The sequence below is a fragment of the Vigna radiata genome, chromosome 7 (assembly GCF_000741045.1).
Source record: "Vigna radiata var. radiata cultivar VC1973A chromosome 7, Vradiata_ver6, whole genome shotgun sequence".
NCBI lineage: Eukaryota > Viridiplantae > Streptophyta > Magnoliopsida > Fabales > Fabaceae > Vigna > Vigna radiata.
Window position 1 is genome coordinate 55,541,688 of NC_028357.1, and position 18,845 is coordinate 55,560,532.

The 18,845-nt window shown below is 36.9% G+C and overlaps 3 protein-coding genes and 1 long non-coding RNA gene across 4 annotated transcripts; all 4 read right to left on the reverse strand.

Moving 5' to 3' along the window:
- Positions 1–568: 568 nt before the first annotated feature.
- Positions 569–1,291, reverse strand: LOC106768108. The gene is made up of 3 exons (XR_001376227.2): positions 1,267–1,291; positions 1,093–1,183; positions 569–1,017 (listed from the first exon to the last, which is right to left on the reverse strand). It is a non-coding gene; the product is annotated as an uncharacterized LOC106768108 (long non-coding RNA).
- An 855-nt stretch (positions 1,292–2,146) lies between these two features.
- On the reverse strand, positions 2,147–4,861 carry LOC111241979. The gene is made up of 5 exons (XM_022782826.1): positions 4,754–4,861; positions 3,611–3,802; positions 3,173–3,232; positions 2,959–3,087; positions 2,147–2,881 (listed from the first exon to the last, which is right to left on the reverse strand). Exons 1-5 carry the CDS (start codon positions 4,859–4,861, stop codon positions 2,147–2,149), a joined length of 1,224 nt encoding a protein of 407 aa, XP_022638547.1.
- An 835-nt stretch (positions 4,862–5,696) lies between these two features.
- On the reverse strand, positions 5,697–6,968 carry LOC106766676 (protein FAR1-RELATED SEQUENCE 5-like). Its single transcript, XM_014651387.1, has one exon. The coding sequence runs from the start codon at positions 6,966–6,968 to the stop codon at positions 5,697–5,699; it is 1,272 nt and encodes a 423-aa protein (XP_014506873.1).
- Positions 6,969–6,980: 12 nt separating this feature from the next.
- Positions 6,981–7,481, reverse strand: LOC106766677 (protein FAR-RED IMPAIRED RESPONSE 1-like). The gene has a single exon (XM_014651389.1). The coding sequence runs from the start codon at positions 7,479–7,481 to the stop codon at positions 6,981–6,983; it is 501 nt and encodes a 166-aa protein (XP_014506875.1).
- Positions 7,482–18,845: the final 11,364 nt, after the last annotated feature.

Sequence of the window (18,845 nt, forward strand, 5' to 3'; positions counted from 1 at the left end):
TTCACCAAGTCACAATTAGGTGGTCTTTGAAGCATGGGTGCTCTCCAAATGAATCATTGGGTTCCATACACATCAACATGAACATAAGTCTACCAGAAAATCATTGTTAGGAGCAAAAACCAAGTGTTTCTGGCCTTCAAAACCCAGTGGTCCCTTAAGTGTAATTTGGTGGCTCCTACAATTCACTGGGACGTGCAAATCTCCAAGTTGATACGGGTAATCGTTTACAAGGATTTGTAAACGATTACCAGCCTGGTTTAAACAGGAAAAACTTCACCAAGTCATAATAACGTGGTCTATGAAGCATGGGTGCTCTCCAAATGAATCATTGGGTTCCATACACATCAACAAGAACATAAGTGTCACAAAAAATCATTGTTAGGAGCAAAAACCAAGTGTTTTTGGCCTTCAAACCCCAGATTGCACCCAGTGGTCCCTCAGGTGTAATTTGGTGGCTCCTACAGTTCATTGGCACGTCCAAATCTGCAAATTGATACGGGTAATCGTTTACAAGGATCTGTAAACGATTACCAGGCTGCTTTAAACAGTTAAAACAGCACCAGCTAAGACTTAGGTCCTTCTTGAAGCATAGGTGCTCCCCCAATCAGCCACAAGGACGTGCAAATGTGCCACCTAATTCTTGCAATCCTTTACAAAGNCCGCAAAACGATTACAATGCTCTTTTATAAAGCTAAAGCTTCTCGTACTGAAAATTACACTTGTTTTATTATTTCCACATATATAAAGGTCGACATCAATCATGAATGAAAATTCATCTATATATTCTGACATAAAAACCTTCAAGTCACTAACATTATTACAATAGTAATTTCCACAATGTATTCATACACGTTTGTGTATCTAACAAACTATACAAAAGGAACTGGCCTACATTTTTACAAAACAACAAATGTCCTACAACAATCCGTACACCTCCAGCGCATCAAGTATTCTAATGTTGTCGTTATCCAAGATCCAATCATAAACGTATTGCTTTCTTATTGCAAGCAATTCCTCCTGAANGAAAATTATTGAACTAGTCAGTTGAAACGAAATCATCGAAAAATAATGAAAATGTTATGTACTCCTTACATTAGAGTAATTTGGCATGCTTTTCCCATTGAATTTATTCGAACCATCCCAAATTTGCATTGCTTGTAACATTATAACTCCACAGTCATGCCTGAAAGGAATAAATAAGTACTCAACGACCAATTCTGAAAACTTCATTACTGTCAACAACAAATCATTGAATTTAAAGCTTACAGGTTTGGTTGCGAAGGGATGTTTGCTTGTACAACAGACAGAGGTCCAATACTGCCTTCCGGTCTGTTGTACAACATGCAAAAAAATCGAGCAAGGTTTTCATCCTACAATGTACAAATAACAGTAAGACGTTAACAATACATTATTTAAACAAACTCAATAACATTATTCAATTTTATGACATATACCACATGAGTGTCTATCTTTTTCCGGTTTCTTAGAGCCTTCACCAGAGAGTCCAGAACATATATCTCTAATGTGCTTAGTTTGACTACATAGCACCACCAATGATTGTCATGGCAAAATGGAAGAAACAACTGGAAATAAAGAAACAAAGGAAAACTGAAAACATCACGACCTGCTAAATGTGAAATACAACCACATACACAACTAAAATTAAACCTGACTCACAAAGTCAGCTGTTGCAATGTCTTGAAGGCCAAAGTATTCGGCACGCAAACAGCTGCTGTAATTGTGAAGACTGAAAACACGTCGATTTATATAAGGTCCTACAAATATGTTCAAATACAGCCATCATCAATGCCTAACGACTAACACTTTATTTGTAAAATGACACCACCATGACAAATTTCTATAAACAACAACTTACCGCATATAAAGAACTGAAAAGGATCCTCTTCACAATCCCGGTCCTCCTTTTCTCGTAGTGCATAAATATGGTGGTTGCAAATAGAACCAACTACACATACACAGTTCATCAATGATTTCAAATGAATACAACACAATATAAATCAACTAATCCAAAAAAATACTTACCATGTTATCAACGTATTTATAAGGACCTAAGGTATTAATAGATGTTGTGCTCAGTGTCTGCCCAATTATCTCACAGACGATCCTATATAAAAAAATGTACTTATTAATTGTAAGATATGGCCATAAAACTATATAAAACCAAAATAAAATTTACTAACCTATACGCTCTATCTCTAACGCTGATAGCGACGTACAGTTGGTCAATATTAATGGTAGACCTAGGATCACCAACAATACTGCGCAGAGGGGCAACAACCAATGCTTTTGGTGCCTCCACTTGTCCATCATCATTAATTTCAATAAGGTCAAGAACATGATTTCCACCTCCTACATCCCGTACAACTTCTTCATCGAAGGCAGATGTGAGGTCTCCTTGCAATCTGCCACCAAAAACTTCATCATTACCTCCAACAACCCCTTCTTCATTTAAGACTTCTTCGGCAACTCCACCCATTCGTTCTTCATCACCTCCACCAACAACTTCTTCATCCAAGACTTCTTCAGGAACTCCACCCATTGCTTCTTCATCACATCCACCAACAAATTCTTCATTACAAACATCTTCCTTAAAATTTTGCCTTTGACGTATTTCAAATAACTCCTTCGTCAAAGAAGCAAGCCTTGAATTCAAGGCTATCAATTCTTTAGTATTTTTCTTCAATCTCTCATCCAAATTTGCTTCAAANGTCCCGTCATCCGAGGTATCGTCATCTAACTCNTCAGGTCTCGCTCGTTTCGGTTGTGTTCCTAAATCTGTTCCTCCTTCAAACATATCAAAAGCCGCAATAATTTCAGGCATTTGACGATCACGAAGCCGAATATACCACTCCAAGTTAACCTATTTCACATTTAATTGTACATTAAAACCATCAACAATTTAAATAAAACATAAAAGGATATGCGTCAAATACTTACATCTCCAGTCATAAACAATTCTTCAATTTTTTCATAATATCTTGTTTTATAGGAGAACCAACGCAACATGCGAGGAAACCTCCTATGACTTGGATTACCGTCCAAAGAAAGCCTCTCAACAGCCCAAGCCTACAATAACAAAATAACTTACAGTGAACCATATTTTACATTACAATACAAAGCTGTTTAAAAAACTACAAAGCAACCATCTTACCTGCAAAACAGCCACATTCCCACTAAGACCGACTACGCTGGCGATCTTTCCGGACATTATCTTTTTCATACATTTATTCAAGTTATCTACAAGGTATTTATGAACACCACTCGCCCAATCGTATAAACATAAACTATCTATGTCGTTTAACACTTTTGAAGGCATGTTAGCAATAACCTTCGACTTCCTAGGAAAGAAAAAAACAACCAAACAAACAAATATATACAGCCTACACACAACATCAACCTCAATGTTGTCGTCCAATACAATCACATTAAACTTCTCAACCACATCTAATAAAGTTGTGCTATTTGAATTAAACATTTGTCCTACCAAACCAACTATACATTCATCAAATGGAACTTCTAAGCCACCTATGTCTAAACCGGTCGTCATGAAAACATCCAAAACACTAAAGGGTACCAATTGATGACTGACCCTAAAGCTTATATCATGCCCAGCCCAGCGACATAACATGACCTTCAATAATTCACAGTTAATCTCCAGAGCCTTACGAAGACGCAAACACCAACGAAATGGTGTTATTGTAATTCGTTCTACATGCACTTCTCTCAGTAACCCATTCATAGCAACAATTATTGATGAATCAAGAGAGACTCGAACACGCCACTACACAACATTGTAAACAAAAAATTTTATTGCTTACCAAAAAATAAATCAACTATATATAAATAAACTATATACAAACATATGAATAGTAACCAAACAAAATGTGTTACTTACCTTTGGGTTCGTAAAGTCCATTGCAACTGCCCAAATTTCAGANAAACACANCAATGGTTTATTAGGGTTCATAAAAACAAAAATACGCACAATACAAGACAGATAAACCCTCCCCAACCCAAACCCAAAACACAAAAACCCTCCCCAACCCAAACAATGGGATATACTGCAAAAAACAAAACACACCCAAAACCAAAACCATAAACGCGAAACGCATCAAAACGCACAATACAAGACAGATAAACCCTCCCCAACCCAAACCCAAAACACAAAAACCCTCCCCAACCCAAACAATGGGAAATATTGCAAGAAGCAAAACACACCCAAAACCAAAACCAAAAGCCGAAACGCGAAACTGCTTACCAACAGAGACGAATGAACACGCTCGTTATTTGGTTTCGAATGGGTGTGACAGAAATCAACACAAAAACCCAATGCCTGAGACAATCGCAGAGATGAACTCCTGAAGACGCGAGACTTGGTTTCGCAAAATGAAGAAGATGAAAATGTTAAACCGCCAATTCCAAATTTCATTCAAACTTCCTTCCAAAAATACCCTTCAGCAACTCTTAAAAAGCTTTTTAATTAAAATGTCCAGCCATGCAATGAAATTTTGACACGTGGAAGTGTGTCAAAACTGTGTTAATGAAGAGTGTCAAAGAAACATTTTCCTTCCTTTAAATGCTTTATTCAACCAAGAATCTCGTTATTTTGACACACTAACTTTGACACACATTTGACACGGCCACGTGTCAAAGGGTCATTGGTCATAACCTTTTTGAATTTTTTTTTAGAAAAAGGGAATAGGTTTTATGATTTGTTTGATTCCAGATTTGCCTTCTTCGATGTTTCAATAGCAAGCATCCTGCTTTCTTCGATATTGTTTGTCTTCTCTAGGTTCTGTCCGTCGTTGCCCTCCCTTTCAATTCCAGATTTGTCCGTCATCGCCGTGGTACCCTATCGTCTTTGTTCGAAATGGCAACAGATCATGGTCCTTCAACTAAGGTAAATGCCTTTTCGTTACATTTTCCTGATTGGGTTTTGGGCATTTTTGTTGTGTTGGTTTCGTTTTAGGCATTTGGCATTATGTGTATTTGTTTTTGTTTTTTGCAGTTGACCGTTCGCCATTCTTTTTCAACAAAGTACGTTTGTACTTTGAACCAACGTCTCACAGTGGCGCATGGGTCAGTTATTGGGAGGACACAATTTTCTTGGTTTTTAGAGTTGAGTAAAAAAGTTATTTTTAATAACAAAATTTTGAAGGGGTTATTGTTGAAGTGGATTGATTTGAGTAATGGTTTCGTAATAGGAGATAAGGTTGTGAATCTGATTGAAAGTGAATTTTGTTTGGGACTAGGATTGAGTTCAGAGGGTAAGAGTATAAAGTTAGAGGATACAGTGGTTACAAATGTCCTGAATGCAAAAAATTTCATTTACAAAACATTTAAAAATTGGGTAAAGTCAAATTAAAATAGCACAAAACATAATTACTCACATAGTCTTGTACGAATGGTGTTGATGACTTCTTTGGTAAAGATGTTTTTGGTTTTTTCGTTCTTTTCTCCAAAGTTGACTTTAACCTATTTGTGCATGGTCGTCCTTTTCGCTTCATTGCTAAAGGGCTGTAGACAAGTACGTCATCATTTCCTCCTACAGTGTGAGATGTTCGTTCGCTGACCGAATTTTCATATCTTAGTTCATCTCCATCGCTAATGATCTTAGTAGTCATGGATGAGTTGCAGCCAAATTTGTTACCAAGTAAATCAAGATCTTTATCTAACTAATTTGAGAAAACTTCGGATTCACAAGCGACCTCCGCTATTCCGTAGAATTTTTTGCACAATAGTTGGTATTTTTGCATGGTCGGTTGAAGCTTTGAAGTACTGTACGCTGCTATAATTAGCGTGTGCCTTCTACAAATATTTTTATTCCAACGCTGAAGAACGTATTTTGATGGCACATTGCAGATATCTTCCTGACCAAATACCAATAGCGAATGGCGGCAAATTATGCCTCTAAACTCAAACAAGAGGCAAGAACACGTGGTGTTGTTAGTGATTGGATCAAATTCAACCGTATAAAATTTATCTGCACATTTACCCTCGAACATCCGCTCCTCTTTTATTGAGTAAGTATTCAAAAAATTGTCCTTCAAAGTGTTCTTGATAAAACAATTCATTCTAGACCAAAACTCTGTTTGGACTTCCTCAAACTCTTCATGTGTGTACTCCAATTGAAATTGTCTCTCAATAGGTGATTGTGAGCCATAACCAATCGTGGTGTTAAGCGAGGAGAAGTCAACTTGTATTTCCTTTTGTGCCTTTACTCTAAGGGCATTGTCAAACTGAACCACAAACTGTTGAAGTGTTGTGCTTGAATTTATAAATCCATCGAAAAAGGCATTCATACTCTCACTTCTTTGTGTAGTTGACATGCCGGCCCAGAAATCACTCCTTAAGTAACATGGTACCCATTTTCTTCTTTCCTCATAAAGAGTACAAAACCAATCATTCCCCTCCAAGGCATGGTTCGTAAGTAGTTGTTCCCATCCATTCTCAAAGTCCCATGGCGACCCACAATCATAGACAAGCGCATGTATATCTGATTTGATGGCAACATAATTTTTGAACCCTTGAAATTTTTCGGGCAACTTCTTCATTATGTGCCATAAACACCACCCGTGTCTTGTATTTGGAAAAACTTCTGCAATGGCATTCACCATTGCCCTGCATTGATCCGTTATGATCCCATTAGGCGCCTTATGTCCCATGCATCTCAACCAAGATTCAAACAACCACACAAATGACACAGTGTCTTCGGAAGAAAGCAATCCACATCCCAGTAAAATAGAGTGACCATGATGATTAACTCCTACAAACGGAGCAAAGGGCATGTCATACTTATTTGTCAAGTAAGTGGTGTCGAAGGACACAACGTCACCAAATTCTTCACACGCGACTCTAGTTCTTGTATCTGCCCAAAACACAGAACATATTCTATTTCCTTCGTCCAATGCAATGTCATAGTAGAAGTCGTTGTTCAAATCTTTCATGGACGAAAAATGTCATAACAGTGCTTGCCCATCACCGTCCTTACATAAAGATCTTCTGTGTTGCGCAATATAGTTTCGTGCATCTTGTTCAACGAATTCCATATTCTCAAATCCACCTGCATCGTTAACGATGCTAAGGAAGCTCTTATTTATCCGAACTCCCGCATCGTCATTGACCTCCAACGTGTGTTTGGCTTGCATGCTCAATTTTCTATTCCCAGGAATAAGCTTAGACGTATTCATGCATAGGTCATGGTTGTGATCTAGTGCAACGCTCTTTATAAACCATTTATTGTCCTTCCTTGCAATGCTAATGCCAGCTGGACATTCATTTGTTTGACATGGAAGCGTTTTCACATCAGGTTTGATGGAAGATACATATTTGCCCTCCCTTGAACAAACTAATCGCAAGTAGCACACATTGTTGTCCTTATCTTTTCTTGAACTTCTTGTCCTCAAAGCAAATTCAGATGTAGTGGCGTAATTTGTGTAAAATTTCTTTGCATTTTCCATTGTATCAAAACACATGAATCCTAGGGACTTGTTCCAAACAGGTTTCATTACGCTTTGGAGTATTTGCATTGCACTCAGGAATGTCCTCCACATTACTTGTGCTTGTAGCCATCACAAACCCGATACTAAAGTCTGATCAAAGTTAAAAGACTAATATTTTAAGTCCAATATATCCAACAATGTCAACTCCAATAATTCGAAGAATGTCAACTACAATAGACTTTTTTTTTTAAAATGAACAAATCAAAGTATTTCAACTCAGCAGTGACGAATTTCATTCAAGAAAATGCAATAGAATGAATGCCTTATTAAATGAACAATGACATTGATACCTACAAAGTACCTTAAATGAAGCTGTAGTGGTCCTCACCAACCTCCACCGAATGACTTAATGTCTCCTCCTTTATTGAAGTTAAAGTCCTTTTCACCAAACTCCGAACTTGGGCAATAAACAGCGTGTGCCTTCAATGAAGATAGAGAGGTGGTTGAACGAAGTAATGGGAGAGCAGCGTTTTGGAGGGAAGAAGTATCCGTTGCAAGGAGTGCAACCACAATTCACTTACACATGAAAAAGTTGATTTGATTTGTATTCATTAAGGATCTTTGCAAAAAATTTTGTCATGAAAAAGTTGTTCTCTCTCCTTCCTAACAATTAATGCAGCTTACTTTCCATTCAAAACATTAAATGCAATGTCATTCAATCAATTTATTAGACTTTCTCTTTCAATATTTATTGATAATAGTAGCCTTCATTTGTTGTAGTGTCCTTAACCTGGACTTGGTAATGATGCAGGTTATCAAAGGATTATCATGGATGCATAGGAAGACCTTGTTTATGATGATGACGTCCTGAAGTCATTTATTAAAAAATGTGATGCTTCTTCATCCCTTATACCTAGTGATGAGTCGATATTTTATCGATTTCACTTAGTTTATTGTGTTAGAATTAATCAGGGAATTGTGTTTAAATGTCCGATATTTTCCCGTTTATGCTAATTGTGCTTAATTTGATCGGAAATTCTAATTTTAATTAATTTGAATTATCTGAGACTAATTATTCGCATTATTAATTGTAGGGAAATTGTTGGATGAAATTTTGGAACTTAAAGAGAAATGGCACATCAATTTTATTTTAAGCTAAAATGGAAGGTGATGTGAATTGCATTTTGGAGGTGCACATGGTCTTTAGCTCTTAAAAGATTACACCTCCACCTTGCTTCCAACACGTGCAATAGCTTGATGTCCACGACCCAAGAAGCTCACCCACACTGCAACAAAAGCAACCTCACCATCCAATTTTGAAGAAGATGGATCACTTTGCAAGTTTTGAGAAATGATGCCACTGCCCTAAAGGAGGCTCACACGGAGGGCATCATGGTAATTACATGGGTGTGGAGGCTGTTTCATTTGGGCTGAAAATAAAACATGCTGAACCATTTTAGGCTGGAGCTGGAATAAAAAATGGGAAAAGAAATTTGTTGTTGAATTCATTAATTGAAAAGGGGTGTTTGGAGATCCAACCTTCACGAGGACAACAATGCTGTCACGGCCCATGAGCGTCCAGAAAGGCATGGAGCATACAGAGAAGTTCATTTCACTTTTGGCTTGGAGAACAGTGTGCAAAGAAAAAAAGAAGAAGAGCGGGCCCATGGACAAATTGAATTGGAGTGTGCAACATTAAAAGCTGAAGCTGCCACGGAGGAAGGTTTTTGACACATTCAAACAGCAGCCCATTCACCTTCAAATCCTGCAGCACCACAACAACATCCAAGGGACAACGGGCTTTAGGTGTGCAGGTGTGTGCTTGAGGAGGTGTGTCTAGCAATTGGAGAAGCAGCTTCACGGTCCAGGGAAGGGGAGCATTGCTTTTAGGTTGGATTTTCCATTTTTATTACACAGCAACCGCCACTTACTCATACTTTTTATTTGGCAGCAAGTTGATTCTCGACAACTTTGGCTAACAGGGGGGACGTTGGAATGTAGAACTCTAGGGGATTTTGGTTTTTAAAATTTGGGCTGTCTCGGCATTTGAAGATTAGGAGCAGCACTTACTTTTCTTTCTCTGGGATTTTATTTTTCATTGGCACCTAGAATGTTTCCTAGAGGAGAAAGCGGAAATTTTCATCCCTTTTGTTTTAGATAATATGCGCTGACTGCATTTGATATTAGGTGGCAGCGGTGCATTTTTATGCAATGAGAAAAGAATTGAAGGTTGCAGAGAAGATGTCGTCACTTATCTGACCGCTTATTTTATTTTCCTTGCTTTTTATCTATCATGCTTTGCAATGTTAATCATTAATGGAGATGCTCTTTCTGATTGCGTTTTCTAAATCTCCAAGCTTACATTCCAACTTATGCCTTAAATGTATTTTGCTCGTTGCATTTAAATATAATTCACTTGGGCATTAATTTCATTTTTGCTGCACGGTTTCTCAAACACGTTTCCTTGAGGGTTGGTCCAGTTGCTTTGCTTCAATGTTGATTGCAAATTCCTCGTCTCATTTTAACGTTGTCTTTGGTAGAAAAGAGAAATTCTTTTTCTTTACTTTAAAAGCAAGGGAGGTCACGTGAAATGATAGCAAGAAATTATATTGTTTATTTCTTTAGCTTTAAATTATTGTACAAAGTATCTTGAGTTGCTTTTTATCTTTTTAATTCTACTGTTCACTTTAATGATTTTAATTATGTTTGGTGCGTTGAATTTCCATTTTAATTTAGTCATTAGCATTCACTAAACACCTTCAAACCCCCCCAATTCGTGTTAGACCTAAGACTCGAACCACATTTGGTCCTTGAGAGACGACCTAGGGGTCATTCCCTAGCTATACTGCATTTCTTTTATGCAATAAAATTTGTGTGGGTCGCGACAGCCCATCACCTGGTCTTGCCGGTAATATTCAAGCAGCCATCCTGAATAGGGAAAATACGGAAGAAAAAAAGTCCACTCAAGAATTTGCTAAGGATGTTGCTGAGGCCACATACATAAGAGATTTCAAGTCCAATGCATGGAAGTGGGCTGAAATGTTTATTGAACACCATGGTACATTACCTGTTCAAATAATAGAAGTATAATGTCAACTTTACCAATATCATTCATTTCTTTTTCATATGATATTGACAATTGCAGGTCTCGTTACTGATGGAAAAATGGAGAACGTCAATCCCTTGAAAGAGGCCAAATCATATCAGGTTCTTCCATTCGTAGCTTGCTTAGTAAAAGAGTGCAATCCCACCGGTTTCGGAGACACACACTTGACAATAAAGGTATAATTTTTGACTTTGTACCATAATTGTTATTTTTTAAATTAATCATTGATACTATGTCAACAGGACCCAACCACTATCATGAAGGCTTCATTACACAAGAAAGTTCTTCAAGATCCTCAATTTGAAGATAATATTCGAGTTGGCTCCATCTTGTTACTGAATCTTGTAAACCAAACATTAAGCGCTTAAATCAATATTTTATTAGTAATTAGGTTTATTGTTGTTGGTCACTTTATTATCATATCTTAAGTACTACTTAACCTTCGTTGTGTTCAATTAGGTTCAATCCTTCGGCGCATTTGGGAACAACCACTACCTCAATATCGTTCATCGCAATGTAGTGAAGGTGTTCCCACCTGGCATTTGTCCCCCATCAAATGAGTTGGTGAAGGAAACGCCAAGACCTATCATTAGACTTCCAATGTGGGCTGAAAACAATGTTAATGTTGATGCCATCCTCCACAAATTTGTACCGCCATCTGACCAACCATCATCATCATCCAAAGAAGCAGACCATAATTAGTTCATATCACAAATGGTTTAATTTATCTTTTGTAGTAGTCATGGATAACTATAATATTATCTTATGAGTTCTAAAACTACTTATGAGATGACTGTAACGTTATTGAACTAGACTTTTTCAATGTTGTTATTGTGGACTTTTTTTAACCTTTTTAGATGTGATGTAATGTTTTAAATGTGATGTAATGTTTTAAAATTATTAAATGGGGTTAGACATACAACAACAGTGTCAATCCTTTTGCGATCATTTACGCCCTTCCCCAAAGAGTCAATAACATATAGCTCTAATGTGCTAAGTTTGACTATGTAGCACCACCAATGGTAAAAATGACAAAAAGGAACAAACAACTACAAACAAACAAAAGGAAAGTGAATAATACATCAACAACTGTTACATGTGAAATGCCAAAACATAAAATATGACAAATAAACCTCACTTACAAAGTCAGCTGTTGCAATGTCTTCAAGCCCAAAGTGTTTGGCACGCAAACAGTTGCTGTAATTGTGAAGAGTAAACACACGACGATTTTTTGGAAATTTCCTATAATCATGGAGTATAAGGTCCTATGCATAGGTTGAATTCCATCAATCCAAAAAGCCTAACACGTTATTTTTACAATCAACTACACCATGTCACAATTCAGTTAATAACAATTTACCGCTAATAATGAACTGAAAAGGATCCTCTTCACAACTTCCATCCTCCTTTTCTATATGTGCATAAACATGGTGGTTGAAAATAGCACCAACTACACATTCACAATTCAACAATTAATTAAATGGAATTTGTAGAGTCAAAATCAACACATGTCACAAAATACTTACCATGTTATCAACATATTCGCGAGGAGCTAAAGTCTGAATAGAAGTTGTGCTCAGTGTCTGCCCAATTATTTCACAAACAATACTGATAAAAGAAAAATATATATTTCAATCAAAAAACTATGAGCTTATAATGTTATAAAAAAAGAAAAGTTATCCTTAATCACCTTTGTGCTCTACCTGTTACTCTTACACTGGCAGCATTGTACAGTTGGTCAGCATTTACGTTAGCCCTTGGATCACCAACAATAGCATGCAGAGGGACGACACTCAATGCTACCGGTGCTTCTGCATCACCTGCACCATCATCAACAATTTCAACAACATCCTGAAATACATTTCCAGGAACTTCGTCGCATACAACTCTTTCAATCAACGCACCTGCACGATCTTCCTCAAGTCTTCCACCAACTTCTTCATCAGCTCCACCCCCAACTTCTTCACCAGCTCCACCCAGAGCTTCTTCATGACCGCCACCAACACCTTCTTCATTCAACACATCTTCATTAAAAAATGGAATTTGACGAATTTCAAATAACTCTTTTGTCGCGGAAGCAAGCCTTGAACTCAAGGCTATTATTTCTTTATTATTTTTCTTCAATCTCTCATCGGCATTTGCTTCAAAAGTTTCGTCATTGGAGGTGTCATCATCTGAATCGTGAACTCTCGATCGTTTCGCCGATGGTTGTAAACCAATCCCTCCATCAAACAACTCAAAAGCCACGATGATTTCTGACATGTTACGAACACGCTCCCCAATATACCACTCCAACTTTAACTACAACACATTCAAACACATTTATTAGTAGGTTAAAAGCTTCAATAATTATAAAAACCATAAAGCGATATGAATGAAATACTTACATCTCCACTCTGAAACAAATCTTCAATTTTTTAAAATGATCTTGTCTTATAGGGGAACCAACGCAACATGCGAGAGAACCTCCTATGAGATGCATTACCGTCCAAAGATAGTCTTTCTACGGCCCAAGCCTAAAATTTTAAAATATATACAGTCAACCATATTTTACAGTCTAGCACATTCCATTCAGTTAAATAAGTACAAAGCATCTTAACTGCAATATGGCCACATTCCCACTAACATTCAGTGAGTTTTTGATACTTCTGGACATGATTTTTTTCATACATTTATTCAAATTATCTACAAGGTATTTATGTACACCGCTGGCCCAATCATATAAACACAAATTGTCTAGGTCATCTAACACTTTTGAAGGGATGTTACCAACAATCTTAGACTTCCTAGGAAAGAAAAAAAAATCAAACACACTAATATATACAACCCGCAAACAACATCAACCTCAACGTTTTCATCCAACACAATGACATTACACCTGTCAAGCAAATCCTTTAAAGTTGTGGTCTTTGAATTAAATTTTTAACCAACCAAACCAACTAAACATTCATCAAATGGGATTTCTAAACCACCAATGTCTAAACCAATACTCATGAAAACATGCAAACAACTAAATGCAACCAACTGATGACTAACCCTGAAGCATACATCATGGCCAACCCACCTACATAACAAAACCTTCAACAATTCACAATTAATCTCCAATGGCTTAGTCAGCTCCAAACACCAACGAAATGGTCTCATGTTAATTCGATGTACATGTTCATCTCTTAATAACCCATTCATCAAAACAATGATTGATGAATCCATTGAGATTCTAACCCGCCACTACAAAACATAACAAAAACTATGTTATTACTTACCAAAATAAAAAACAACTACATACATTACCAGAACTTGAACTTAGGTTTGGGTTTCCAGACGCCATTTTCACTGCACATATTTCATCCAAAATATCATTCGGTGTTTAGGGTTCACGAAAAAAAAATAAACAAATGAAAAATAATAAACGTTCCACGAAACACACAATGAGAAACAGAGCCATGACCCATACAAACACCATAGACACCGCAACCGAGAACATACCCGTAATCGCTTACACAACAGCAAAACAGTGCGGTACACAGTGATTCAGACAGCTGGAGGGATTCGAGAAACAGACACCACCATGTGAATGGACACCCCTCCAGATTCCACAGATGAAGCGATTCGAGAGAGAAAATGGGAGAGAGCAATGTCGTGAATGAACGAAAGTAAAGTGAAACCACCAAAATCAAATTTCAGAAGCGAACATTTTCATTTCCAGCTTTACCCTTTTCAGTTTTTTAAAATGGGGTATATAGTTAAAACAAACCGTGCAATTGGATTTTGACACGTAACTCGTGTCAAAATTGTGTCAAATGGGCAGTGTCAACAAAACATTTTCGTAAAAAGAAAGAAGAGGTTGCATACTGTACCGTTCCATACATAAAGGATTGGAGTGAGTAAAAGATAAAAATGATTAACCTAAAAGTAAAAGAGAAATGGGGAGGTGAGTAGAGGGGTAAAAGAGGAATGAGAAGTTGGAAGGAAGGGTAAAAAAGAAATGGGGAGGTGGAGGGAGCAAGGGGTGGAGGTGTAGGGAGCAACACCCTTTGGTAATACTATTGTCGAAATCTGTGTTGTCCTCACTACTGTCCGATGATAACCGCTTTCTCTTGTATCCATGCTGAAATACAGGTTCCCTCTGAAAGCTTGAACCAAAATACATTCGTTCAGATTGCAAAAAGCAAAGCTCATTAACTCTAGAACAAAGGACTTTTCATCATTCAATCAATCACCATCGTCCAGATAAAATGAGTGATCAAACATATAATCATTTTGATTGGCTGACCAAGCGAACGTGTGAAAAATACGCGAAAAAAATTGTATCAATGACTACAACAACATTTTCACGTGCACTGATAGTTTCCAATTGTTAACACATTTCTATATCAATGACTGCATCAACATTTTCACGTGGAGGATTCTTTTTGTACCTCACTAAGTTCAGCCTGCACCTCCTTTTTCTTTTATATTTCCAACTTTATCCCTATTAAGGACGCATTTCATATTTACAAAATCATCACTCCTTTATCTTCCCATACTTTGTCGTATTTCATGTCTGAAATGCTACACCCCCTTTTCTTTCTCTTTCTGGCGCTTCTTCCTCCTCCCCTTGCCCTCCTCCTCCTCTCCTCCTCTCTCATTTCTTACCATTTTTTTAGTTCATCAATTCACACTCCATCGTGCTTACCATCACCGCCTCCATCAATTCACATTGCCACATCACCCCAACTCTCTCGCCTTTGCGGCATTTTGAAGGTAATTAGAATGTTGTTAAAGGTGAGATTTTTTTGGAACAGGTTATAAGCATGGGGTGCTGGATAGAGACGATGGGGTTGGAGGAGGAGAATAGGGTGTTGATGGAGATGCGGATTCAGCCCTTGTTGCTGGAATTGGAGCAGAGGGTGTGGATCAAGTTGAAGTTGATTCAATTGTCCTGTTGCACAGGCTTGTTTACTATTGGTTGAGTCCTCTGGTTTTGTGGGTTATGAGGGTGTTTGTTTCTGAGATCGACGTTCATGATGTTGAGGCGAGGTTACAGCAGTGGGTGGCAGCAGAGGTCGGGCATATGGGTGGCGTACAGGGGAAGTGTGGTTGAGAGGGTTGTGGTTGACGGGAAGCCACACTTGGAGTCGCGGTTCGTCTTCGCCGCACGTGGAATTGCGGTTCGTTTTCGCCGTAATTCGCACATGGAGCTACAGATAGTCTTCTCCGCACTAGGAGCGTGGTGCTGCACTTGGAGCTGATGTAGGTATTTGGAATTGAGGTTTAGGGTTTTTTTATTGCTTTTCTTTATTTTACTTTGTTATATTTAATTAAATTTTTATTTGATTTGTTTTAAATTTAGAATTTGTATTTATAGATATTATATATTATTTAGTATTTTTTATATTTATTTTTAATATTAAATTTGTTTAAAAAATATATGTATGAAATATTATTTTAGTATATTAAATTTAATTTTCTTAATAAGAAGAGGTGCAGGGGCTAAAAAACAGAATTAAAGATTGTTGATGGTTGAAAAGTTATTATTTTACTAAATAAAAAAAGAAAAAATTGTCAATTGGGAGGTGCAGGATGACAGAGGTGAGGTGTAGGGAGAAGCACTCTTTCACGTGCAGCTAATAGTTTCCAATTGTTAACACATTCCTGCTAAGTACAAGTTATTCCTGTTAAACGCTTTGTTCCATTGTAGGGATTTGAGGGATATGATTTTGGAGAGAAGATTTGAATGGATTTGAGTAAATTTGAGGATAATTTTTTTTATTATTTTTTTGAGTGGATTTGTGGGTAATTGAGAGTTGATTTGGAAGTAAAGTTTGTGAGAATTAATGTATGATTGGATTGATGTGACAGATTAAAAAAAATTGTATAATTGATAGAAATTGAAGATTACCAAAATACCCCTAATTATTAAAGTAATATAAAATCGTAATTATTAATTTTATATTTAATTGTAAAAATGTTTATAAAGAAGAAAAAAAATTAATATTAATTAGTTTAATAGGTTCGGAGGTCCCTATATTTGGGGGTTTGTTTCAATTGGATCCTCCAATTTTGGAAGTGATCAATTAGGTCCCTAATTTTGTCAATTTGAATCAATAAAAGTCTTTCCGTTAAATGCAGTTAATGTCGTGAAGTTTTTGAACATGTGGCACGCTGACGCTTCCAAGTGGCACCGTTTCAAGTGCATAGATGGATTATAAAAGGGTGAAATCACTAAATTAAAAGGGTGTATTTGAAGGTGAAATCCCTAAATTAAAAGGGATTTCACCCTTTTATAATCCACCTATGCACTTGAAATGGTGTCACCTGGAAGCGTCAGCGTGCCACATGTTCAAAAACTTCACGTCATTAACTGAAAAGCTTTTATTGATTCAATTTGACAAAATTAGGGACCTAATTGATTACTTCCAAAATTGGAGGACCCAATTGAAACAAACCCCCAAATATAGGGACCTCCGAAGCTATTAAACCTATTAATTATTAAGAATGTTTACATTAATTTTTTATCTCAAAAACTATTTTTTAAAGTCCATCCATGTATTTCTTAAAATTGAAGGAAATTTGCAGAGCATTTTTAGCTATGGAGGAGTTGCTTAAAAAAATTTAGTTATTTGAAGGTGTCACATTCGAAGCAACAATCATTTATTAGTCCTGATTGAAATGATATTATCCAAAGTTAGAAGGTCTTTTTAATATAATAAATATTAATGTACAATGAAAATGAACGTAGAGTCGTAATTGGTGTTGCCACATGCATGGTTGATTTTAGAAACCAATGAGGGAAAATATGATATTTTACTTCAAATAAGTGCAAATCTCACCATGATAGCGCGAAACCAAAAATGAGTGTATCTCTCAAATCAGCTTAATTACATCGTCGCAAATCCCACTAAACGAACACAATTTAATTTGTAAATTGTTCCTCGCATTTTCACTTGAACAATAACATCCGCTTAAATGAACACAACATAACAATTCTACTGTTAAATTTGGAACTGCGCGAATCCCTAGCATAAAAATAAATGGGTTTAATCATTTAGAACATCCCTATTTATGTAGGGTTTTCTCAATTAGGTCCTCGTTTTTTAAAATGTCTCAATTAAGTCCCTAAATGTGAAAATTTGGATAAATTAAGGGTTTGCCGTTAAATTCGGTGGATGGCGTTAAAATTGAGTGTGCGTGGCAGGGTGACTTTACTGACGTGGCAGTGTATAGCAGTGTATGCTGAGCTGAGTTGGATTAGCTTGATTTTCAAATTAAATTTTATTGAAATAAAACAAATGAAACACAACGTTTTAATTAAAATCAATTAAGAAATGGAAATGTTGGGTTTTAATTCAGTGAAGGACGTTTTAACAAAAGAAAGGGAATTTTATTTTTATTCTTCACTTGGTGCGAATTTGGGGATTTTTGGGAAATATAGGGTTCTCTCTAGGAAAAAAATTGTTTAGTTGGTGCAAGATTTGGTATACATGGTGAGAAAGTAAGCTTGGTGTGAAGATTTTGGAGTGATTTATCAGTGCGAAATCAGTGAAATCAGGAAGCTGTTGGCGGAGAATCACGTGGAAGGCAGTGGCGAAAGTGTTCGAGGTCAGTCAGGCATTGAGGTTAGTAAATACACTTTTCATTTAATTGTTTGATGATGTTGTCTTTTCGTTTTTAGTGCAATGTGGTCCTCGAATATTAAAGTGTTGTTGGATTGTATTTTTCAGTGGATTGTAGTTTGCATATATTGTTACTAAATGTTGTTGTGTCACTTTTTTATTACTTTTAGGTTAAATATAAGTTTGTTGTGTACGCCATGGAGGAAAATTTTGAGGTTGTTATCCACCACGGTGGAAAGTTTATAAATGAAGGGAAACTTAACTATGACGGGGAGAGTACAACTTTGTCGTTTGACCCAAACGTATGGAGTTATTTCATTGTAGTGAGTGTAGTCAAAAGGCTAGGTTATGATGGATTTAAGGAGTTGTGGTACTGCGTAGGTGGTGGTTCTATGTTAGAGAATAGGTTGGAGCCTTTATTGGATGACATAGGAGCCATGCACATGATTACCTTAGCTAGGCTTAATGGTGAGGTGCATCTTTTTGTTGTTCACACAGTTTCTGAACCTGAGGTGATACATATGTTACTCAGAATATAGCTGAAGTAGAAACTGTTGAGGGTGTGGGTGAATGTCAACAGGACACTGGGGGTGAATGTCAACAAGATAGTGAAAAACAATGTGAGGTGCCTGCCAATGAAGGTGAGATAGGTGAATGTGATGGTATGACTGAAACTATTGT

What these genes read in the sequence shown, in the direction of transcription:
- LOC106766677 (XM_014651389.1), bottom strand. Translation starts at nt 7,481, where the DNA reads ATGGAAAATGCAAAGAAATTTTACACAAATTACGCCACTACATCTGAA.
- LOC106766676 (XM_014651387.1), bottom strand. Translation starts at nt 6,968, where the DNA reads ATGAAAGATTTGAACAACGACTTCTACTATGACATTGCATTGGACGAA.